We start from the raw sequence: 25,612 nt of genomic DNA on the forward strand, positions 1-25,612 counted from the left end.
AACAATATCATTGACATGATGAATTTGATGTGCTACTCATATTTGCTCCAATACATATTACATTTATTATTAAAATGAAAAATGTCTATCTCTGTTACTTATAATCATCTAAAAAACCCCACATGTGGGGTGCCACTGTTGGGTGCCACTGGATTAAAGTGAAGTTCTTCTGGACAAGTGGTTTAAGGTCAAGTTGCACCAAAAATGAAGTAATTTGGAAGAAAAAGAAAGCTACAGAGCCAGTTCTTTCAGTTGGATGCTTTATTGCTCACAATACACATATTGGAACAGACACACAGTTTCTCACAGCAGAGCACATAATACTAGATTTTCTTAAAGAAGAGTCTTTGTCCCACGGGGACACAATGATTAATTCCCAAGTGATGAAGAGAGTCAGCATACAACTTTGTAAAATTAATAGAAGGAAGAAAACACATTCAGAAGCATATTGTAAGCAACATGCAAGTTCATGATATTGTTACAAGTAATCTGAAGCTAATCACTACATGCTTTTCAATTTCATATTTAATTTTGAAGCTTAAATTCATAAGGGGCCAACGTCCCTGAGCTAGCTCTGACATCTGTGTTTTAGCATAATTGGTTAAATCCACAGTTGTTAAGGACTCCTGAATAACATATGAAGGTATAAATACTTTTAGATATATAGTGACAAAATATAGCAACAAAGATATATATGTATATATACAGATATATTTTGCACTTGAAAAATTACAACTATAAGAATACTTTTAGAATTATAACACTTATAAGACAAATAATGTATTATATTTTCTATAGATAATAAATGAAATTCACAAAGTTTAGAAAATCAACATACCTGACCTATATGTTTTTTAACTCTACATTCTACTGTATGAGTGAATATTTCCTCACCAAATATAAGTACAGGTAGGTCCTCAACTTTTACTTTTCCTTTACTTGGGACTTTATTGGTGACGACAAATATTAAAGGACTAGCTGCCTTCCTTAATCACTCCCTCATGAAACAGACTTGTCTTGGACACATACCCTTCATGTCCAGAGCCTTTCTCTAAGGTTTATTTGTGTCTTTCTGTCCTCACTCATCTTATTTTTCCCACATTGATTGACTTTCTTTAATTATCTAAATCAAATGTATTCTCGAAAGAAGTTCTATCATCTCCACATCTAGTGATTCCACTAAAACTCTTTTTCCTTTGAGCTTTGTTGCTGGTAGTTCTGAAATCACAATTTAGTTTCCAATTATGGATTCCGTATTTCTTATATTTTTCTGTTTTAATATATTGTCACTAAATTGTAATCTCCTTGAAGTCAGGGACAATGTGTTAGTCATATTTATTTCTCATTATTAAATTAGGTGGATTATTAAATTAGGACATGGAAGTATAATTCAAAACATCAAGCATTATGCATACAATTAAGGAATTATTTTGACCATGATCTAGCCTACTTAATGTAATGTAATTCACTGAGCCAAGAAAACTGATTTTAAAAATAAAAACAAATAGGACTAGCTATCTTATTGTGCAGATAACTCTATAGGCAAATTGTGCATCACCAGAAAATCTCAAAATGTATTGCCTAGTTTGGGATTCATTGATTTATTCGCTCTTTGAACAGATACATCATAAAAGTTAAATAATATGTGGAATACAAAGATGAGATAGACTTACCCTCAAGGAGTTTTCCGTGTCATTTGTTTGTTAAGAATCATGTGATAATTACTGGATCCAGAGTTGACAGTCTGAAAATGTGCTGTCCTAGCTGTACTAGTTCATCTAGCCCCTTACTTTTTCCAGATGTGATTTGTAAAACATAAATCAATCACCTCAGGTTGAATTTACCATGAATGCACTTGGTGTAGAAGAATGTAAATAGGCCTGACAGGATTGTATACTAACATTCACAGTCACTCTTTTCTAGAGAGATTATTTGAATATTCAAATTGGAACCATATAGATCTAGTTTCCATCAGCATGGTCCCTTTGGTGCTAACCATCTCAGTGACAAAACTATTCCCCAATGTTCGACCCTTATAGATGAGGTTTTCTGTTGAGTGATTTAAGATTGTACGTATAGACCAAATAATAAGCAATAGTATTACAGGGTCTTATCTGATCTTTTCTAATACATAAATGATCTTTATGTTAAAAGTCATCTTAAGACATTTTTAGGTAGACTTTTAATAATTGCTTCTTTAAAACACATTACTTCTCTGATTCATATTCTAAATATTACTAAACTGTTATCTTGAAATGATATCATATTTGTCTTTTTTTTTTTTATGGACTTTGAGCTCCTTGAGAATGGGAAGAGCCTTTTGTTTTTTGCAATGTTTTTCACATATTAAGTGTTCTATTGGTTTCTCACTGAAACCTCTGAAATGCTAAATCTCTTTTTTGTTCTGTGAGAAGAAAGCCATACTGAGCAGCTAGCTCTACTCTACACATGACTTCCACCATAATAACAGGGACATAAGTTAAATAGAAATTCTAGAAGCATCAGCTATTCCATAATTTAAACATGATTTTATGAAAACATGAATGTGTCCAGAACAACCAAACATTTTCTTATAATTAAGTATATTTGAAAGAATATTTATACTTTTACTTAAGATATTTCATGTCCAGCTTAGTCTTAAATGAAGTCAGATGAAATTGCCTGCTTTGAGAAAAGCAATGTTTATGGAGGGGTAACGGTTTGATAGGGGAGGAGGAAAAAGAGAGAAAAATATGTTTATCACTACAGAGCTCTGTAAAACTTTTTCATGTGTATTACTCTGGAAATATATTTGCTCAGCCAAATCTTGGTTTTGATGTATATTTACTGTAGACAACTGAATATAAACAGAAAATAAACTACTAGAGATTTTCCTTCTCTGCTTCTTCCAAGAGGAATAAGTTATTCCAAATCTTGAAAAAAATTTTCTTTGAACCTGGGACTGACTAGTTGTTTTTGGATGCTTTCTCATTCACATCTAGTTTCTGTTCTCAGTTTCTTAACGTTGAATGTAATATTTATAGAATTCACAGAGTCATGGGTAGACTATTTAAAATCTCCTTTTCCTATAAAAAGTGAATATTTTCTCTCTCCTATCATATTTACAGATTTAACATAGTTTAGAATGATGTAATTCCTTTATTCTTTAACGGCAGTCCAAAACTGTGTGGTCCTAGCTTTATTAAAACAAATTGTCTTTTTTATTCCAACACATTCTCCTGAAAATGAAACAATTATAGTATCTATTTAAGATCTAGTTACACTAAACTAAGTTTTATGGCTATAGTTTTTCTTAGATTTTCTGGTGGGTTTGCTCAAACCACCCGTTTGTTTTAAAACGTTGTCGAGGTGTATTATTCTGTGCATTTTGCTTGTTTAAGAATGACTATAGTTTGTATTTTTCCCATTTATTTTCAGCATTTAGAATATGTGTGTTGAGTGAAGCTCTAGAAATGTACTCACAATATTGATGGTGAAGTCTTAAGGGGGAATTTATGTTTGCTTGTTTTATTTGAGATCTGTGACCTTTACCTAACTACCTCAGGTGCAAGATCTAAGCAAAGACACTCAGCAATTAATGAAATTAGAAGTAATAAAACTCAAGAAATTTTATTAAGGGAGGCTCTTAATAATATTTCTTCACTTCATCAGCAATTTTTAATCTAGTTCTTTATTTTTCATTTGATGGTAGATTAAGTTTTGATTCTTTATGGAAATACTTTATGATTTAGTACAGTGTGAGAAAAAATATTTTAAAAAGTTATGTCTCTTCTGTGTAAACCCAAATATCTGTTGGACATTGCATGAGTACATTTAATTTTATAATGTTATTTGTTTTAGAGTTGAAACATTGTGAACTAGGTTCTTTGAATTTCCCATGTGGTCTAAAACTGACATATTATTAGCAAATAACTTTAAAAATTAAAGTGGAAAAATTGAGCTCATATATTAAATTTCCAAAGGTGGGAAGTATATACTGTTTTTTATGCATAACATGTAAGGCTAAATGTAATTTTTTTCAACATCTGATATTATCACCCCACAAAGTATATAAATATCTTATTATTTAGGCTATCAGGCCACAAGAATATTAATCAGCATGCTGGCTTGAAAAAAAGAAAAAGAAAAAGAAAAAAAAGACAGATTTTCTTCATTTTTTCTCCGCAGTATTTACACAATTTAGGAAAGCTGCTTTGATCCCCGACCCCTGATCTTGTCATCAGAGACATCACAGCTATACTACAATGACAATAATGTTGACTAGGTACATACCAGCATGCCTTAGACACGGTTAGATGCTCAATGATCTCAGTTCCTTTCCTGAATAAAAAAATCTAATCTATTCCAATACCTTTTGTTAAACAATTTATTTACATGTGCATATGTGTTTGTGTTCACTTGCACACATGCTTGTATGATTTGGGGTTGGGTCACTCTAGTGCTCTATCTATATGTTTCCAAGATTAATATTTAAACCAGGATAAAAGTCAATTAAAATAGATTTCTTAACGTCATGCAGGTAGACTTTTAGGATATTTCCTATAAATATTTGCTTGCATTTGTTTATTGATACAGTGACAGGATAAGAATGTCTTCCTGGAGTAGATGAGGCCAATTTTCACAAAAGCACATTCTGGAATGAGGTTTGACATGGCAGTCTCTATAAAGCAGCATTTTAAAACTAGGGATCCAAAATAGAATGCTGCATTCTTCATTAAGAAAGTAGAGAGTGGTAATTACCTTTAGTGATTAGAATCCAGAAAAAATGCACAAAAAAGGATACAGGCTGGAGAGGGACAATTCCAGCATATGAGACACTTAAAGGTAGCCATTACTTTTGACTCAGTCTTTAAAAATCAGCTATTAACAATCCATCATCAACTGCAATTTATACACTTAGAAATGCTGATTGATGAAAAGAATTTGAAAGGGATTAAAGTAAGACCAGACACTACATCCTACATTCACATTCACACCTCTTTAACAATCACTGGAATAAAATAGCAGGTTTAAGTCATAACTGTAAAGAGATATTGATTATGAGATGAAATCAATTTTAGCTCTATTGAAAATAAAGCCAACAGAATTTTCCATTGCTTTGATTTAGACTCTGTAAGAAAAAAATCACAAGCATTTGGAAAAAAAAAAAAAAACAGACAGGAAAGAAAGAGAAGTTAATATCCTCAGACTATATACAATGATCAACGGGGAGTCTTTATCTGGAAGTGTAATAGTTCTAACAACTTAAACTTTCAAGAATGTTCCTAACTTAAGCTAGATTCAGTTTGAAGGATTTATTCACTTGACATGGCTCAGTAGTTTATACACAAGAATGCTTGCTCAAAAAGGATTTTCTTTCTTAAAAGTTTCAAAGAAAAAAGTAAAATCTTATTTTAAATACTTGGTTTTGTTTTTGGCTATACTATTAAATATTAATTGTGTATTAGTTTGTATATTCACAGTTATTTAATCTGAATATTTCTCATGTCTTATCCATCATTTAGGAGGCTCAAAGAGTTCACAAGAGCTAGATTTATATAAAAATTAAATCTGCATTTTCTCATAATTCATAATTTTGGCTATTTTGAGGTTTCCTTTACATTAAAGTTAAATGATGACCATCCACTTTCTAAGATATAAAAGTCATCTCAGAATTTTATATGCATTATGACATTTGTTTTTGTTTTAAAATAGTAAACTTATTTGTCTGAAATTTCATTTTTACTCAAAAAATAAAATGTTTTTCTATTTTTCCCTATAGTCGTGGATAGTCATGAAATGGCACTGTACTTTGTTGAAATGCTAAGTGCAAACACTTAAACATTTGCATGTTGCGAAATTACCAAATGTATAATAATTTGGAGAAATCACATTTGATAGAGTTACTATGAATAATGTAAACTGATGTCTAGATTTTATCTAAACTTCATAACCCCTCAAAATAAAGTGAATTTCTCAAATCAAATGAAAAAGAGCTACATTTTAGTTTCCACCCGTTGGCTATTTCACAGACCTGCTCTATTTTTGTGATACTAGTTTTGTGATACTAGATGGAAAATATGAATCATTCTCATGGGTTAAAGTATTTAGGGCCAGGACTTGTTAGAGCATTGGCAAAGACTTTATCTGCCTGTCTTCACATATGAGTATTGGCCTTTTCCTCTCTTGGGCTGATACCTGCACAGATTTACTTTGTAGAACATTTTCTTCTAATTCATAAATCAACTTTGGTTAAAGGTTATTTCAGAAGTTAAGCAAGTATCATCAAAAGACACTTTCGTGGCAGACAGGTAAGTGTCAGTGACAGTGACATCATCAAGCTCTGTGCTGAAATGATCTGACTCCTTAATGACGCTGTAATTTAGAGCTACACTGTAGTTAGAGGGTTTCTCCATTGGTTTCTGCTTACAGTTGCAGAGTTTTCTGAAGGCTGCTCGGAATTTCTGGGACATGAGATTGTAAATCACTGGGTTGATGGCACTGTTGAGATAAATGCAAATTCTGCAAAAGAGTAAGAACCAATTTTCTTGGAAAGGGCTGGAGAGAAATGAGTTGACAACCACAAGAGTCCGGTAGGGCATCCATAAAAGAGCAAACAGAATTACAACCACTGCAAGCATCTTGGTGACCTATGGAAAGAGAAATAGAGAGAAATGTAGTGCAAACACAAATGTAAACAAAGCAAAGCAAAAAAAAAAAAAAAAAATGAAATCAAAACAACTCCGCTCCCCCAACCTTTAGTTTCCAAGGACTTAAGTGGAGGCAGTTTATTTGGGAGATGGTCCAACGACGCCAGATTCGAGGTATAGAGAAGAGTGTAATCGAGGAAGAGAAGCCCAGACTGGGTGTGTGTTATTGAGATGACTCCCACTGTGGGCAACTGCAGATCAAGTGGGACACTTCAGGGTTATCTGCTCAGAGGAAGAGAGGCTGGGGCGTTTTTCCGCTGGCTGACACCTCCCCTTTGTGGAGGGATGCCCTTGGGGACTCTATGGCCCTGCAATTACAGGATTCTCCTGCCTGAAAACTCCTGGGGCTTTCGAAAGAACTTTGGGGAAGAAAAAAGGATAGACAGTCAGGAGACAGTGGACACCCGAAGTGGCATGTTCTCTGCACACAGGAACCATCTACTGTAGCTATGGCTGAAATCAGAGTCTGGCTAAGATGATGTGACGCAGGGAACCAAAAGTGTCTATGACAAGTATTAGGTGACCTAAGGTCTCATTCCATCTTTACTTACTTATATGTGATCCTGAGAAATGATCACAACCTTTCCTATATCTTGTCTGTGAAATGGAGCCAGTATTACTCCTCCACATCAAATGAGGTAACACACATGTAATAGTTTGAAAGGATAAAGTCTCTTAAGTAAAAAGCCAACGGTGATGGAATGTCTATGTGCCAGAAATATACTATGTGCTTTACATATGTTATCACACTTAAAAAGCTTCAAATCCTCCAAAATAAGTATTACGTCCTCCATTATTCAAATTAGAAGATGGAGGTACAGATGCGCCTAAGTGCTTTGGCGGGAGTTGTAGAGTCTTAGAGACAGGATTGGAATCCAAGTCAGTGGAATTCAAAGCTTTTGCCCTTCCTGCTGCACAGCTTTCCTTCAGGGCAAAGGGAGGTGGAAGCCAGAGAAAACAAACTCTAGAATTTAACATAATCCTAAATGCAAGCAATGCACAGGAGATAAGACAATAGGTAGGATGAGGTTTAATACTCAAGATTACCCAGGAACAAGATTATGGAAGGGCATAATTTAGCAGATTCTTCTCTCACTCACCTCTGTGTTCAGTGAAAGGCCAAGGATTGGCCTGGCTTCAGTGTGAAATCATCTGGCTTTCACTTTATAAGTAGTTTTAAGACCTTACTAACAGTGACTCATCTGTACTTCTATTTCTACATCTGGAAATACGTCTGATCATATTGTTTCATTTACTTCATAGAGATAGTGAAAAAATAAAATAATGAACATGGTAAGAGCTTTGAATTTTTAAAATGCAATAGAAATTCTCTTTGACTAATGACAATATAAAGAGACAGCCCATAGTATTTCAACTATAGGTAGAGCTATTAAAATTGTCACAGTGATTATCTTTGGGTGGGAGAGATAATAACTGCTTTTCTTCGAGAGCAACACTGTACACATTTTAAAATACATTTTCAGTTATCTTTACTCTCTCACAGAGTTTGAGAAATTTTAACTTCCTCAGCCTGTACTTTCTAGATGTTCTGAACTTAAAAACTACCCAAGAAGGAACTATTTCTTCCTCCCTCATCCCTCTTAACCTTCCAGCTGTTTCACTGAAGTCCCCTCCCCACCAGGAGCCTCTATTTTGTTGCAACATTGAGGGGGATCCTGTTTTTTAGAGAGGGCTTTAAAACACATTTAGTGTGGAAATAAAGATCCCACATCTAGACGCCTACTCTGTCATTAGTATCTACTATATGTTCAGCTCCCAACCTTGTGCTTAGTCCTGGTAGTAGAATCCATCTTGGTCTCCTGTGTGACATACCTCCCTTTTTCCCTAGCACTCCTAGTCTTCTGATCCTGGGGCTCCGTCTTACCCTTAACCATATCACTTCCACCCCACCTAGAAGTTCCCCATGAGTTCTGAATTGTGAGGATAATGCTACTTACTCTCTTACTGTTATTTGCCTTGGGTCTATAGTAATTGCCACCTTTCTAGGCTCTCCAAATATCAGTTGCTGTTAGACTTGTCATCTATGGTCACACGTTGCTTTTATCACGTTTTGAACCACCACCGTCTCATTTTAATGACTCCTACTACTTCCTTAAAGGACACCCATGAGCTATCCATCTACTCTCAAGTTACTGTGTTCCCTCTGCTTCCAAGGCTGTTTTATCACTTCCTGGAAGCTCCCCTTGCCCTCCTGTACTATCTCACTCACTGTCCCCTGAGCTTCTTTTCTGATTCAGTGCGAATAGCGTAGTTACATTTCATAGTTTGCTCACTGGGAGACTGAGAAAGTTGTTCAGGGGGAAGGTGTGATTTTCACATTGCTTTATGTAATAACAGGTTAAGCATTTTAGGAGTTCTGATTTCTTTTAGCAATGGGGAGGACCTACCCAGTCAAGAGGTTAATTGAAGGCTGATTTTTCCTAAGTGGACTTAAAATTATGAGTAAGTAAAAAATTGATCCTAGGAAATCAAAAGCTTAATTCAAGGGTAAATATTCTGAGGTTTGGAAGGAGCTACAGTAGTTATTCTTTATGACCTTCATCATCACTCACACCCCTGCCTTTGTTCCCTGCCTAGTACTCCAGGTTCTCTGACATCGGCTCACTGCCTCACATTTGCCAACATCCTCCCATTCCTTGCCAAGGACTAAGCATCCTATATTGGGATCCCTGGCTTCATTTACAGTTAGACTGCTGCCATCATGCTTATAATCACTCTATGCATAAGTTAGTATTAACTCTATTTTGCATATGAAGAAATTAGGGTTTAGAGAGTGTACGTGATTTGTCTAAAGATACATGGGTAGTAAGTGACAAAGTAGTAATTCAGCTAAGTCTACCTAAGCCAAAGCCCATCCTCTTTTCTTTATAGTTTGCTCTCTCTATGAAATTCTTTTGCATTTCAATGATGAGATTTCTACTGTGTTATCCCCATCACAGCTGCCAAAACATTTAATTTCTAAGTATAAATCCAACACAGTTATTGCTGCTAAATTTCTGAACTTAAAGGTTGAAGTTCATCTATCTTTATATTTTTCTCTATAATTGTCAGATGAAATACTGAATCCACATTTATTATCTACCTATCTCTTTTTACTTAATGTCAGTGAAGGAGCAACTTTTGTTGTCTCAAAGAAAAACAGCCTGTTTCATGGTAGAGATACTAACCTTCCCATGCATACTACAACATCACTCCCAAACATTTTATTGCAAAGAGCTATATTTATCCATTTCTCCAATAGACAGTGAGTTTCTTTGGGTCAGGGCTAAATTTATTCATTTCTCTATCCTTCAGATCATTAATACAGTATGAGACACAAGATAGCACTCAATAAATGTTGAATACATTTAGGCATAGAAAGAATTATTTCAAAATATGTAACCATGACCTTTTTTCTGGTTTTAGTATTCCAACATAATATTAGAGACTTTCTGCAAATATTTTATTTTTTCATATTAAAAATTTCTTATAAATGTAGATTGGTTAATTTGTAAAATGAATCCTTAATACATTTCAGCTTTTTGTTTGAAATATATTTTTAAAAATTTAAGGAGGTGTGAAATGAAATGTGTAATGATTTTCTAAGATTGACCCAGAGGAAAATATGTCTCCAGGGGAATGATGGAGAATACATTTAACCCCACTCATAATTATTTTTAGTTAATTTCAAATATCTATGATTGAATTTAATCACTTTCTGGAATGTTCACAAGTTTCTAGTGTAGCCATAGCTTGGATTTTAACAGCTCTTACTCAATAAGGGAGCAAAGATCCAGAAAGAAAATGTCCTGGAGATTGTCTTTCATACCCAATTAATTTCGCGGTGGTTGCTAACATTTTGTTTCTGTTGTTATTCTTTATCCCAAATAAACTGGCAAAAATGCACATTTGAAAATATCTTTGGGCCATTGTTTTTAAGCATTTCCATTTTGCTGGGCAATGCATAGAATAGGCAATGATACAAAAGACTGGCTTCTTTACAGAAGCCTCTGCCCCCAGGACATAAGTGTCCTTGAGTAACAACATGATACAATCATGAAAGGAAAATGAGCTTACGATATATTTCTGACTGAAAAGGAGTTTATGCATTTATACTACGAGATCCATTTGTGCCCCTACTGTGTACCCATCAGTGTCCTGGCCCTTCAGGGTTTGATAGTGATCCAGGGAGCCATTGTAAATGGTTTTGTGTACCTTATAATCTGATGGGCAGTTAAAATACAATGTGATAAATGCTGAGACAGAGGAAATTTGGGGTTCTATGAGAGCACCTGATCTGGACTTGGGGTTGAGGGGTGGACAACGAGGGCTCTCTGATTTCGGTAACATCTAAGCCAAAATCTGAAGGTAAAAAGAGGCAGGAAGAGAGGTCCTGCAGCGATGTGGTTTGTGTGAGGATCAGGAGGCATGAAGTAGCAGGTCATATCACAAGGACTAGAAATAATTTAATACACAAGTTCCAGCTGCAGACCAGATAAAGAAGTGGAGCTCTCTCTCTCTCTTTCAGAAGCTTGTGGAAACTATTACCAAAGCCAGCATCTTTATATGATGAGGGAATGTCACACTCCGCACGGTACTTGGCCTTCCATTGTTAGAACAGAAGGAGAGATGCAGTTGCCGAAGGAGATAGAACTGCAGGGCAGTGTTTTCTGAAAATGTCAGCTCCACGGAGTCATTTTAGTCAACATAAGTAGAAGCCGGTTTTGTATATTGGAGGCAAGGAAAGGAGGCTATAAAAATCAGTTGATTTAAAAACAGTGTTTGAAGAGAGAGATTGCCAGCAGAGATGGTTAAGGAGAAGAGTGGACTGGGAACAGGAAGGTCTGAGAGCTGGACAGGCCTCTGCCCTTGGCTACCCTGGTGAAAGGTTATCTTTTTTTGTGAAAATCAGCTTGAAACTTTGAAATCAGGCATTACTGTATATATTTTAGTCCTCACTTAATTATATGGAATATTGGCATACAGTTGTCATAAGAGTTTGGATTCAGTCCTTCATAACTCATCCTTTTGTCATCTTTATAAAACTTCTATATAAAGAACCTATTTAGGGATTTTTCTTCCTTTTTAATTTTTTTAATTAAATTTATTGGGGCGACATTGGTTAATAAAATTATGTAGGTTTCAAGTTTACAATTTAATAATACATCATATGAATATCACATTGTGTGTTCACTGCCCAAAGTTAAATTTCCTTCTGTCACTATTTATTTGACTCCCTTTGCCTTTTTCTACCTTCCCAGCTCCCCGCTTCCCTCTGGTAACCATTAAAATGTTGTTTGTGTCCATGAGTCTCTGTTTGTCTTCTTCGTTTGTTGCTCTAGATTTCCATCTGATTGTTAAAGTTGAGATTATGGTTCCCTGAGTGGAGACCGGCTCAGTTCTGCATATGTGTGCTGCGTATGAGACACCAGAGGCTAACTAGGGTCTTCTTTCTAACCTGCCGAGGACCTCGTATTACTAACTACTGTCGCCTTTACTAGTACTGTGACTTTTACTCCAAGTTTTAAAACTGTTAACTAACATTTGTATATTGCTTTTTTAAAGTGTCGCATTTATAGAAAAGTTGCAAAATTAATATAATTTCCATATAACTTACCCTAATATTTCATAAAGTCCTCCTACTATTAATACTTTACATTAATGTATTTGTCACAATTAATAAACCAATTCTGATAATTTTTACATGAAGTTAATGCCACACTTTATTCAGGTTTTATTAGTTTTTCCCTAGTGTCCTTTTCTATTCCAGAATGCTCTTCTGGATATCAAATTATATTTAGTCATCACATCTTAGTTTCTTTGAGTTGTGACAATTTCTCTAACTTCCTTTATTTTTGATGACCTTGATAGCTTTGAGGAAACCCGGTTAGACTTTATAGAATATCCCCCAATTTCACTGTGGTTGATGTTTTTTATGGTTAGAAAAAAGTTATGGATTTGGGGGAGGAAAGCCACAGAGGTGAAGTGCCATTCTCAGTGCATCGTATCCAGGGTGCATGCTCTCAGCTTGACTTATGACCGATGGTATTAACCTTGTATATTGTTTTATCGAGACACAGTTTACATATAATTAAATTAACTCACTTAAAATGTACAATTTAAGAATTTTTAGTATATTCACAGGGTTGTACAACACTCACTATTATCTAATTTTAGAACATTTTCTCGCCCCACATAGAAACCCATATCCATTAGCAGTTACTCTCCATTTCTCCACCCCTGTTTTCCCCAGCCCTAGACGACCTCTAATATACTTTATGTCTCCATAGATTTGCCTGTTGCAAACATTTCATATAAATGGAGTCATGTAGTCTTTTGTGTATGCCTAGCTTCATTCATGTAGCATGATGTTTTTAAGGTTCATCCATGTTGTGGCATGTATCAGTACTTCATTTCTTTTTATTGCCAAATAATATTCTGTCATATGTATATACCACATTATATTTATCCATTTATTGGGTGGTTTCTACTTTTTGCCTATAATGAATAGTATTGCTATGAACATTTTTGTACAGAATTTTCGTGGATGTCTTTATTTTTCTTTGACATATACCTAGGAATGGAATCACTGGGTCGTATATTGCTTTTTAAGCAATAAAGTATTCATGAATATTAAACATTTAATCTTTAAAATAATTCTGAGAGATAATTATTACTATAATACCTAATAAAAAATATAAGCGATTTTACAAATATATCAGGACTCAAGAAAGATATGGAGTAAAGATTAAACTAAAATAGTTGGGGTGTATTCTTAGGCTTCTCTCAAAAATTGGAGAAAAACTACTAAACAGGAAAAAGGAGTAAAAGGAAATGGGTATTTTTTGGAGAAAATTATTATTTTATTTATACTAATAAAAAATTTCATTTATCAGACAAGCCAGTTTGGAGCGGGTTCAAGAGAAAATAAGAGAAGTAGATAGTGATTACAAACATTTCTTTTAAGAGTTTTGCTGGAAAAGGGATTAGAGAAATAGAGGGGTCACCAGAGGGGCATGGAGAGACAATTCCCTTTTTTAACGATGGAAGATATTACAGCATCTTTGTCTTAATAGGGAACAGTCTCATAGAGAGGAAAAAAAAATATGATCCAGGAGAGAGGGAAAGGTGGTAATTAATGGAACTACTCTCTTGAAGAGGGAATAGCGTCCAGGGCAAAAGAGGCAGGGTTGGCCTCTTCTCAAGTGTATACACAAAATTACTTTTCGACCTCTGTCCCTTTTTCTTTAGCCACACTTGATCTAAGAGATCATGATAACACCGGGGAAAATGCCACCTTTCTTGTCAATACCCTGAATCCTGAATGGTGTCCTGAGAGCAGTTAATGGTTTAACTTCTTGGAATTAACAAAGCACTTTTATTGTAATTAAACCTTTTTGTGTTGCTCTCCCTGTGAGACCTGTAGGACAGATGTTATTATTCCCACCTGACTGATGAGGAAATGAAAACTGAGCTCAGGGAGGCAGAACTAAAAGGTCACACAGCTCACATATAAGTAGCAAAGCTAGTTATTGAACTAAAATCTTTTTTTTAGGTGCAACCTGTATTTATTTTCTACTTTGGCTGCAATGTCAAGGACTTAAAAAAAAGTATTGGCAGATATAAAATGACAAGCTGAGGAGTATGAGATAACTCCCCTGTGGCATTTAGCATACATATTTTTTTTTCTCTTGCTTTGAGTGTTAATTTTATTCTTGGTCTCAACCAGGGTGTTTATTGACATCCAATTTGCATCCCTCACAAACCATCATCTCTGCTGCCAATATCTTGGCTTCCTTTACAATACTTTTTCTTATTCACTGTCCAAAAATATAGTTTTTCAGCTTCTTCATCCCACTTACCAATATACAGGGTGTCTGGGGCTTCACACAATATATATTAGAACATTTTTATTGACAGGCTGCCTACATCACAATCATGGCATTTCCAGTTCCGCACTTCTCAAGGGCTTGGTTTGTATGAGGTATTGAAAGAGTAAACTGAATGTGTAAGTCAGACCTGGTTTCAAATCCCAACTCTGTCATGTGACCTTTAACAAGCTCCATAACCTCTCTGAGACTATTTTGTCTTCTGTCAAATGGAGATAATAATCCCACTTCACAGGATTGTTATATGACCTCCATAATAGCACTTAAATAAATTGTCATGTACAGGGCCTGACAAGAATCATTTTTGTTAAATACGAGTTATTACGGCAAGCTAATAGCCAATTTTTTTTTTTTGGCAGCTGAATACACCTTTTATTATTTATTTATTTATTTATTTATTTATTTATTTATTTATTCTTTAAAATTATTGAGGTGACATTGGTTAATAAAATCATTTAGGTTTTAAGTATACAATTCAATAATATGTCATATGTATATTGCATGTGTCTTCACCACCCGTAGTTAAATTTCCTTCTATCCCATATAATTGACCCCCTTGAACTAAAGTCTTTTGACTCTAGGTCTAGGTTGCTTTCTAGATCATTACAAAAATCAACATATGTATTGAGTTGAAGACTTCCAGTTGCTATAAATGATGTTTATAAAATGTTTGGAAAAAATAATATTGTTGGCAGGAAACATTGGTAGCTCTGGAATTATGTTTTTGTTTTTGTTTTTGTTTTTGTTTTTTGCCCCAAATTAGAGTACTATATTTAGGAAGTACTGATTAGGGCAAAGAAAGTTGTCATAACAAGGCAGACAGGAATCCTTCACACCAACCTAATTCCTAGGGAACAAACAAACAAGAAAATTAAAAGTGTGAAATGATAAAACAGAATAAAGAAATTAAATGGAAACCTTTTTTTTTTTTTTTTGATCATAGTCCAATTAATAGCATGCCACTTATGAGGATCTGAGTATATGGGATTTGAGGACATTTTTATTAATTATCAGAGATTAGTTTGTTAGTCTGACGGGGAAGTCATAATTAACACTGAGTTCTCTGGGAGATGTAGTTGGGATTCTTATACTGATTCAGAAAAAAATTCTGATGTTTTTGATTCTTTGTATAATTCAGAAAAAATTTTGTGCGCAGTCCTAAGTCTCGCTAGACATTCTCCCTGGGGAGCTAAAGTCCGTGGCATAGTCTTTCTGTTAGTGAGTGGTAAAATGTGGTGGGTATAGAAGAAAGAGCTGGAATTGGTATCCAATGTCTTGGTTTCACAATCCATTTCTCACTCTGAGGACACTGGGGGTTCACATGGTCTTATGTCTGAACCTTATTTTCCAGAATCAGTAAATGTACAATCTGGATTCTTCTCAAGATATTCTCTAGTTCTAACATTCTTAGAAAATCTAACTTCTGTGTTACTAATGGTAACATAATATTCAGACATGTTTGTGATAATTTTCACATCATTAGTTTTTGTTATTTGGGGATTATAAAACCTGAGGTGATGTATCCCTCAGGTGCTGATTTACCATGCGAATAGAATCAGTTCTTAATCACAGCGATCTCTAGGAAGCATCTTAATTGCTTCATTCACAAAGGTGATGGAGTTTCCTGAAGGGCTGAAGAAATTACTAGAATTCATTTTAACTTCCTATAGCTAGCTAAGAACATGGTGTACCTCTAGACCCAGGACCCTGGCTTCCTGACCTACTACTATTTTCTCTTTTAAAGTTCATTGTAACCAAAATATCGTTGAAGAAATGGAGTTATAGAAAGGTATAGGAGCATCACTTTGAGAAGAAACCAGATACTGAAATCCTTTTTAAGGAGTACTGTCAATTTAAAGACAATCTATAGAATTTTTAAAAGGTCAGACGAAAAATATTTAATGAAAGTTACCAGAGCCCATTCAAACATTTGGTTGTCTTTTAGTAGTAGAATATCTAAGTTTCAGGGCAATTTTAAATAGCGAAAAAACTTTCTTAGTACTAAAAAGGCAAAGCCATATAAATAGGATGTGACAAACACAACAGTAAATTATATTTGCAACTTTTGTAATCAATGATCTTTAAGAACACCAGGAGGTAAATTTAATTTGTGGGTAGGCTCTTTATTAATTTTGGATCCCTTTCTCTCATTCTATAATATCAAAGCTCTATTTTTGGCTTCACGAACCAAGTAAATCACAAGCTTTTATTGAATCTCTGTTGCATAGAAGATCAGGAGAAACCCTTAGTACATATGCCTGCCATGTAATAAGTGCTCAAGGCACAGTTGAATTATTATTAAGTAAATATTTATTTTTCACAAGTGTTAAGTAAATATTTATTTTTCTACAATTACGCCTTTGTAATTGTAGAGGTATGTGTAGATTTAGGGCTCTTTAAATTAGCAAAATGCTCTAGCTCTTATACTCCGACAGGAATAGTCCCATTTTTCAGAAGTGAACTTTCTTCTGGACATGTTTTCTAAACAGTTCTCTGTGCTGTTCTGATGCCAGCTTTAAAGGTAACAATACATTCTGCGTTTGGAGCCCATCCATGTTCTGCAATGCTGCATTTAAACAAAGTGTTCTGTTACTGGGAATATTTTGCTCTCAGATGGCATTCAGCAAAGTGATCAATGACCCTTTGCATTTCGTTACATCAATTGAGCCAAATGAAGGATAAATTTGACTAGACAATGACATAAATCTGAATTTAGCCAAGCTTCTACACTGACTGGGGCCTCTGGGATTTTCCTCTTGTAGATCTTTCTGTTCTGTTTTGACTTAGTGTCTAGACATCAATTTTTAAAAGACAGTTACAATCAATGTTGGTGCTTCATATCATGGAGTGAGATCATTGGTGGGGCTTAAAAATTGAATGATGGGGCCTGAAAAGGGCTTGGAATTAACTCAAAAGTCAGTTAAAATATAATATATGTGAGTAAAATCTGAGTGGCGATTCATGGTGGGGATGGCATGGATGGTCACATCCTGCTTGTAGATTACTTAGGGATTTCTTGCCAAGATGCTAATGTGTGATTTCTTAACTCTACCTGTTAAGTACAGTAGTTAAGTAGTCCATTCAGAATAGCCACTCTGACAAGAATTACGGAGAATTTTCTGGGCTCTGCTCTGATTAAAAATGTCCATGAAAATATTAGCAGAGATTCACAGGAGAAACACTTTGGTTGTATTTGGTGATGCTTGTGGAAGAAGTAGTGATTAAAAGAGAAAATGGTGATACAAGATTTTTTAAGTGTGAATTTGTGAGTGTGGTGTAGCTAGTGAAATTGAAAAAAAAATTTTTTCTACAATTCCAGGGGTGCTGACAAAAGTAGACTTGTCAAGCTGAGCTTTTTCCTGAGTGAGACATTTGTTGGGACAGGAAACTGGACTCTGTATTCCAGGGGGGCAGCGTGTGACATGGTCATGAGTTGCACTGCTGTTGGTAAGATGCAAGAGCATGGATGAGAGCTGGAGGTACAGGATGGCATACTTCTGTGCATAACATGACAGATCCTTTCTCTGGGACACCTCCAATTCTCTAGTAAAATTACTAAGCATCACCAAATACTAAGCATGAGGGCTCTTCTTGAGGAAATTGGACAGAGTTCTGAACCCAAATCTGATGCAATATGAGCCTTCCATGCCTGTGCTTTCTTTTAAGAGCAAAGTTAGAGTGAGGCGCCAACACATGAAGGGTGGAAAAAAAGTGATGGAGCATTGAACTAGATTTCAGGGCTCAATTATAGGAAAATCTCTCAGAGGAAGAGAGACCCTGAGTGGTTGTAAGCCTCACTTTCTGAGAATCTCTGAGAGTCTGTGTTAGATGTGGACTGTGCAGTATTTCTTAACATCTTTCTATTTAGAACAAGGAAAACGAGATGAAAATGGAAGGTATTCCAGTCTGGCAGTAGGAACTAGCAGATAAAAGAGAGGGAGAACAATAAGATATATGAAATGCCTATTATGTACCTGGCGCTGTGCTTGTATTTTCTTCACAATAGTCCCACTTTATCTGCATTTCATAAAGAATAAGACTGATGCTGAGCAAAGCCATATGCTAATGAACAAAAGCCACATTTTAAGAATATGTATATTTGACTCCAAAATCCCCTTTTTCTCTTTACTATAATAACCCGAAGCTGGGGAAGAAAAATTTTCCCTGAAGTTTTCATATCAAAAAATAAAACTTGGATTTAAAGGTTGGAATTGGTGAAGGTTGCACGTGAGCGTGGAGCGGGGAGAACGAACAACTGTTTCATATTTCTACCCAAGGGTAGCTGCCTCAGCCGCTAACAAAGATATTTTTATTCACACTGTGATATCATGTCCTGATGGAATATGTTTCTTGAATGTTTCTGATTTCAAGGTTCTTCTGCTCAGAGTGAAAAACAGCTGTGTGCTAGGTAACATTTATAGCGAGACTTGAGGATTAGATGAAGAACTTTCCACAACACTAGCAACTATTGTAGCGTGGAGGTGTCTATTGATTATAGAGTCTGATGATTGTGTGTGATGAAAGGCTGGCTTCCCTCCTGTTGCCTGGATATTTTCTTCTTCACAGGAAGCGGATATTTGGAAACATGCTGGAGAGGAGAAAACTCAGCTGGCAGAATTGGGATTCAAAATTATAATAACATCTCAATTTAGAAAATAAAATGCCATTCTGAATTCTTTCATGAGCCAGCGTGGAAGAATGCTGCAGTTCATCTGCCGTGGGTCACATGGGCTGTTTAGCCTTTTTCAAATGCTCTCTCTTCTAGATAAATATCGGCGAATGGCTGAGCATGTGGAAAAGGCTGCCCTAATACATCTGCTTTTTAAAAAATTTATTTATTTTACCTTTGATCTGTAGGGTATGTTTACTTCTCCTGGTTATTTTTCTCATTGGAACCAGACCTTGGAAATTCTGAATGAGGCATCTTGGCTGGCTTTGAGTTGGGAACCCTGTTGCTAGCTGTGACACTTCTATGAAGAGATTGATCCTTTCTGAGAGAGAAATATCCACTCTCATCTCTCCCCTGTGCTCCTCCGGCCACACAGCCTGATAAAGGTGATGTTATAGACCGTGATACAGAGAAGTGACCCCTCAGCTGTGTATGCAGCAGAGAATGGAAAATCAATGAGAATATTAAAAAATGTAAAAAATGAATGATGAAGGGGAAAGGAGGTGATCTCTAAATAGAATTAAAGCTCTCAGGGCTGCCAGGGTTTTAGGGGGCATTTAATTGTCTTGCTTCTGAAAGTCTTGGACAAAGTTCCTTATTGTGGGGCTGAGCATACCTGGGAGGCAGCCAACTTCTTCTCTATCTTTGTCTCTCCCAGGGGAGACTGCCTGTACCATTCTTGGGCCTGTCTGGAGTTACAGAGCTAATTTTCTAGCTGTCCTGAAAGAACTCACAGAGACAGCCAAAAGAGCAATGGTATGTTCCTTTCCTTCAGCAACCCGTAAAGTCAGCAATTTCCACTGACTTTACCTTTCCAACCTGCTAAACATAGGTCTCAAAATCAGAAGATTTGGTCTGAAATTTCAGCTTTTCCATTCATTACCACTCAAAGCTTTCTGAGCCTTGGTGTCTACAGTCAATATTTGAAAATATGTTTGAAGAGTAACTGCAAGGATGTGAAAACATGTTATAATATATACTATACCTTTCTAAAACAAAGGGTTGTTATATTTTTCATTCTTGAAATCTGCATCCTTGGTAAGGGATGTTAGCTTTATCACTCTGTGTTAACCTAATGAATTGAATGAAGCTTCTTTGCATTTTTCTTTTTCCTTTTTGACCAGAAGCACATTTGATTCTACAAGACATATGAAGCAAACCATGACATGCTGGCCTTATGCTATGAGGACTAAGCTTTCAGCACCCATTGTTAAGTCATCAGGGTTTCATATTGATAATATTGTCCAGGTTGCTTTGTACAGTGGTTGAGGGAATAGGCTGTAGAACTGCACATAGCTAGATTTTAATTCGAGTTCTGCCTCTTACTAGCTATAAGCCACCGGGCAAGACACCTCACCTTCTAAGCCTCCATATATTCAACTGTGAAGTAGGAGTAAGAATAAATGAGGTAATTTATGTAAAGCACTGGCATAGAGTGTGATCTTCAATAAACAATAGCTAATTTTACATTTAGAGTTTGAGATTTCTCCTCTCTTGGAAAACATGGAGGATTTAACCAAAAGATAAAGAAGCCTTGACAATAACAAAAATAACAATACTTTATTGAACATCTTAAACATTGCACCAGAGACTCTATTGAACTATTTTATCTTTACAGTATTTATGAAGTAGGTATTCTCTTCATTTTATTGGTGAAGAGAAAGAGACTCAGATAAGTTACTATTTCTAAAGAGAGTGGTGGATACTAACCCTTCCCTGAGTTATGTTCTTTCACATCTCCCTGTTTATTCATCTGTATTAAGTCACATACTAAAAGGACGTTGTTGCTTCATGTGTTTATTATCCCTTTTTCTTCCCTAGAATGATGGTTCCTTAAGAGTCCCTGCCATACTCTACCTTCAAGGACCAACGTGAAGGTCTGGCACTTGGTAAGTGCAATACATATTCAGGAAAAGAAGGAATAAGGAAGGAAGGAAGGAAGGAAGGAAGAAAAGGAAAAGGGAAGAGGAAGGAAGGAAAGGAAAGGAAGGAAGGAAGGAAGGAAGGAAGGAAGGAAGGAATGAAGGAAAAATCACTAATGCTAGTGTTTGGTACTTCCAGTCCTAATACAAATGTCATTATTTGGGGTCTGATTTCTTTTCTCACATGTAAGATCTTGATGGCAGGAATAATGAGTATTGAATATTTTTTTCACTGACCACTGAAACTAAATTTGGCATCGAAAAATGCTTGAAGTTAAAAATCAAATCAATGTGTAAAGATTCAGTCTCAAAAAGGGAATGATAAGTCAGACTGGAATTATGGATGAAGAAAATTTTCTGGGAAACTTTATTCTGTCATTATTCTGTTATTATTTAGTCTGTTATTCTATAGCAAGAAAGAACTGTTGGATATGTTGTTATGAAGAATCCAGGAAACATAAAGAGCTAAGGATATGCTAACTCAATATGATTTATGCTGAGTTCATTTCCTATTACTGGATATTGGTTGACATTGTGTTATTATATACCAAAGTCAGGTGGGATTTGCCTCCAAAATATACGAATCTCACTTTGATGGGCATTCTCGTTCTGTCTTATCTGTCTCCTTTCATATTTAATCATCTGTGGCTTCTCTGTCACTCACAAAGCTATAGGAAACTTTCTCTCTAGATGTCACTGTGTATTTTAAATTTGTATTTTTAGAGCCCATTGAAATCAAGGATTCTCCTGTTTAATAGGCAAAGCATTTGCTCTGGGGACTACAGAGTCAAGATGAAGGGAAGGGGTATACTAGATGCTAATTTAGGTTGCCTGTGATAAGTGTGAACTTTCCTGTTTTTAGTAACTTTGTGGAATCCAAACATTTATTTAATGTATATTTATCATTTATTTCTTGAGCGCCTTTCATGTACCAGTGCCTGTACTAAGTATATATTATTTTCACAAATAAACTTTTAAGTAATTCAGCAGACTTTAATGGTAAAGGGTCAGAGAGTAAATATTTTAGCTTTTATGAACCACACAGTCTTGGCCACAACACTCAACTCTGCCACTATAATGTGAAAGCAGCCGTAGACAACACATAGACGAATGGGCTTGGCTGTGTTCCATTAAAATTTCATTTAGAAAAACAAGCAGTAGAGATAGATTTGGCTCATGGCCATAGTTTGCCAACCAATGGAGAAGCCGAACACTTCTAATAAAAATGACAAATGACATATAATGTATTTCAGACCACTATTGCGATTTATGGCTAATTTTTTCAAGTTATTCATTTAATTATCAATAGAGCCTATGAGAAATATGGACCAAATAGTGCTGACTCCCAGCTTGTGAACCGAAGTTTTGATTTAAACTTTGGTTCCTCTTATGACAGAATCACAGTTAGCATTACCACTCTAAAAAATATCACCTAAAAAACATAGTGGTAGTCTATGGCTATGCCACCCTAAACAAGCCTGATCACATCTGATCTCGGAAGCTAAGCAGGGTCTGGCCTGGTTAGTACTTGGATGGGAGACAACCTAGGAAGACCAGGTGCTGTAGGCATAAAAAAAATAAAAAATAAGGGATCGTAAACTGACAAGGTCCTTGCAATCTGTGAAGTCAACCAAGGGTTGTCTTGCCTAAAAATAAAAAAATAAAATAAAAACATAGTGATAATGCTGTACTCTTAGTAATCCTGGGAGCTACTTTCCCAGAAAATATACACTTTCATGGGAGGTTAAATCAGGCGTGATACAGACAACAACCCGGGACCCGGCGAGACAGTGCATTTTTGGTTGATGGTGGTTGGCCCTCCCGGCCCAGAGCAGGGCAGGCTCTGGGGTTTTATAGGAGACTCTACTAATGTGTCAATGCCAAGACTCCACTTTGACAGCAGTCACTCTGTGTCTGCTGGGATCCTGGCTCCACACTTACCAGTTGTTAGACTCTGGGCCAGTTACTATCTCTGAGTCTCAGATTTCTCTTCAGTAAAAATGGTGAACAAAATCTCCCCTCTCTCTCAGGGTTGTTGTGGAGAAAAGAGATGATATATAGCAAGTTCTTATCCTAGTACTTGGAACGTAGTAAGTACTAGAAAAGCAAAAGCTTATTTTTGAAACTATTAATAGAAAACACTCATTACTTACTGTGCATTAACCCCTGTTCTTTGTGCTTTATTTCCATATTAGTTCATTTAATCCCAACAGTGACATCACAAGGAGGTGCTATCATCACCTCCATTTTACAAGTGAGGAAACATATCCCACTTACAAGTGGTAAATGTGAAATTTGATCCAGACAGTTTGCCCCAATCTGTGCTTTAACCACTCTGCCTACCACGGAAAAGATGAAAGTCTCTTGTCTATATGTCCCTAAAAGGACAACAGTTTCTTATTCTCCAAGTGAGAATGGATAGAGGTTGTCGTACTTTCTCTTATAAAAACAAAGAGAGCTAATACCATATTTGGGTACAGAAACATTCTCTACAGACCTCTCTCAGCCTCTGACCTATCCAGAGTTCCCATTCTTGCCATCAGGAAATGTTTTTGTTCTAAATTAGAATGCAGAATGCATTTTCTTTTAGAATAAGTGTTACAAAAGTTGATAAAATATAATTGAACAGTATTGCTAATGCTTCATGTACTTCCTGTGCGTAATAGCCAAATGACTTATGTAGGCCAGCTTGGTATTCTAACATTTCATTAGTGAGGAAAATTTTGTTGTTTTGGACATTGATTTATAAATGACATTTGGTAGAGCCTTGCATATAGAATCTGAATAGCACTGCACTCTGGAAATGGGCTATTTATTTGGTATCTCTAACTACCCTGTTTAAAAATATACTCCTTCTATTTCAGCATTTCATATCTTTTTTATCTGCTTAATTTTTCTCCAAATCTGATATATCACAAAACTGATATGTCAAAATCTGATCTGTGTATTTGTTTACATATGATGTGTATTTATTTCCTGATCCCTCCCACCCCTCCACTCCCCCCTTTGAATATAAGCTCCACAGACAGGGATTTTTGTCTTATTTGTTCATCACCGTGCTCTCAGGGTCTAAAACAGTGCTCAGAACATGTAAACAGGAGTCCAACACATTTTGTGGAATGAATGAATCCATTTAATTCTCACATATATAAGAAGACGTTCCCTTTTTTGGGGGCAGACATAGCCCATCTGTACCTCATCTCTGAGATACTATTACCACGGTCGAGTGTGTGAGGGACGAGCGTGTAGTGTTACTATCAGAGGCGTTGGATTAAATGCTGGGATTGGATTCTTTGTTCTTCCATTTTTTGATTGGGTGACCTTGAGCTTAATGTGGCTAAATCTCAGATTCCTCACCTTTAAAATGGAGACAATATGTTATACCTATGTCATCAGTACAGATGAGATGGTGTGTGAAAATCCCTGAACACCGTGCTGGCACTGTGTTGAGCTCTTAATAAGAGCTCATAATTTTCACCTATCAGAAAGGTTAATAAACCACTGATACCTGTGCAAGTGGGACAGACTGTTTTCCAGGTTATGTTGCTGAGAGGAAGGGTAGAAGCATCGTCTAGTACATGATATTAACTGAAGAATCTAAGCTAGAATATTGAGTGATGACTCTTGAAATGGGATGGGGAGCCTTTGAGGAGGGTCATAAGAATCTTCTAGGAATTTTCAAAACTCTCCATGCTCCTGGAGACACTATTCCCTCCCCTTTAGAATTTGTGTTGGGATGTGCTTCTGCTACCAAGGGAAAAATGTGCTCCTGCTCTTCGGTGTGTTGGGAGTGAAATAAAAGCTGATAAACATACAGTACATTACTAAGATGTAATATGTTCAAACCTTTATGATGACGGTAAACAAGGCATGCATCTGAAATATCGGCTAGTTGGTATACAAGGAAATCGCTGCTCATTACAGAGGGATCTGTGCTGAGCATTTCTGTAGCGCTGCTGGAATAGTTTACCAAGATGTTTTGCCTCTAAATGCAGACACTTCCATTTCCCTTTGGTGAAAAATGGCTTTGTGAATTTTATTCTTGCCAATCATCACACTGCAAGTTGTCTTTATAAAAAATTATTGGTGTTTTTGAAAGACTACTTTATATTCTAAATAACTTGATTTTATTTTTAATATTGGGATCATGTTGCATCAGTTTAGTTGAGGCAGGAAAGTGAACTTACCAAATAAACATAATTCTAATTTTAATAGCTTTAGTCTGTAACTCCTTTAAAAGATAATGTCATTATCTGAAAGTGGGCTTACATTTAAGTATCAGCAAAAATTAATGGACCTTCCTTCAATGCTACCAAGAGCCTCTTAATGACCATTAAAACTTATTTGAGAAGATGATTCGTATACCTTGTCACGGCCCAGAAATTTCTGTCTTTTGACTAACTGGGCATAATAGGAACATGAGTTTTCTTTCGGTGCTGCCGT

At 35.8% G+C, this 25,612-nt stretch overlaps 1 protein-coding gene and 1 pseudogene across 1 annotated transcript in view; one reads left to right on the forward strand and one right to left on the reverse strand.

Annotated features, from left to right (window-relative positions):
- Window positions 1–6,099: 6,099 nt before the first annotated feature.
- Window positions 6,100–25,612, reverse strand: part of TRHR (thyrotropin releasing hormone receptor) — a 36,010-nt gene continuing 16,497 nt past the window's right edge. Inside the window, exon 2 of the mRNA XM_039853513.1 lies at window positions 6,100–6,629. Within this exon, the coding sequence (XP_039709447.1) occupies window positions 6,222–6,629 (408 nt within the window). The 3' untranslated portion in view covers window positions 6,100–6,221. The remainder of the gene's footprint in view (window positions 6,630–25,612) is intronic.
- Window positions 22,620–22,738, forward strand: LOC120595802 (uncharacterized; annotated as a pseudogene).

This window comes from Pteropus medius, unplaced genomic scaffold (assembly GCF_902729225.1).
Source record: "Pteropus medius unplaced genomic scaffold, Ma_sr-lr_union100, whole genome shotgun sequence".
Lineage (NCBI taxonomy): Eukaryota > Metazoa > Chordata > Mammalia > Chiroptera > Pteropodidae > Pteropus > Pteropus medius.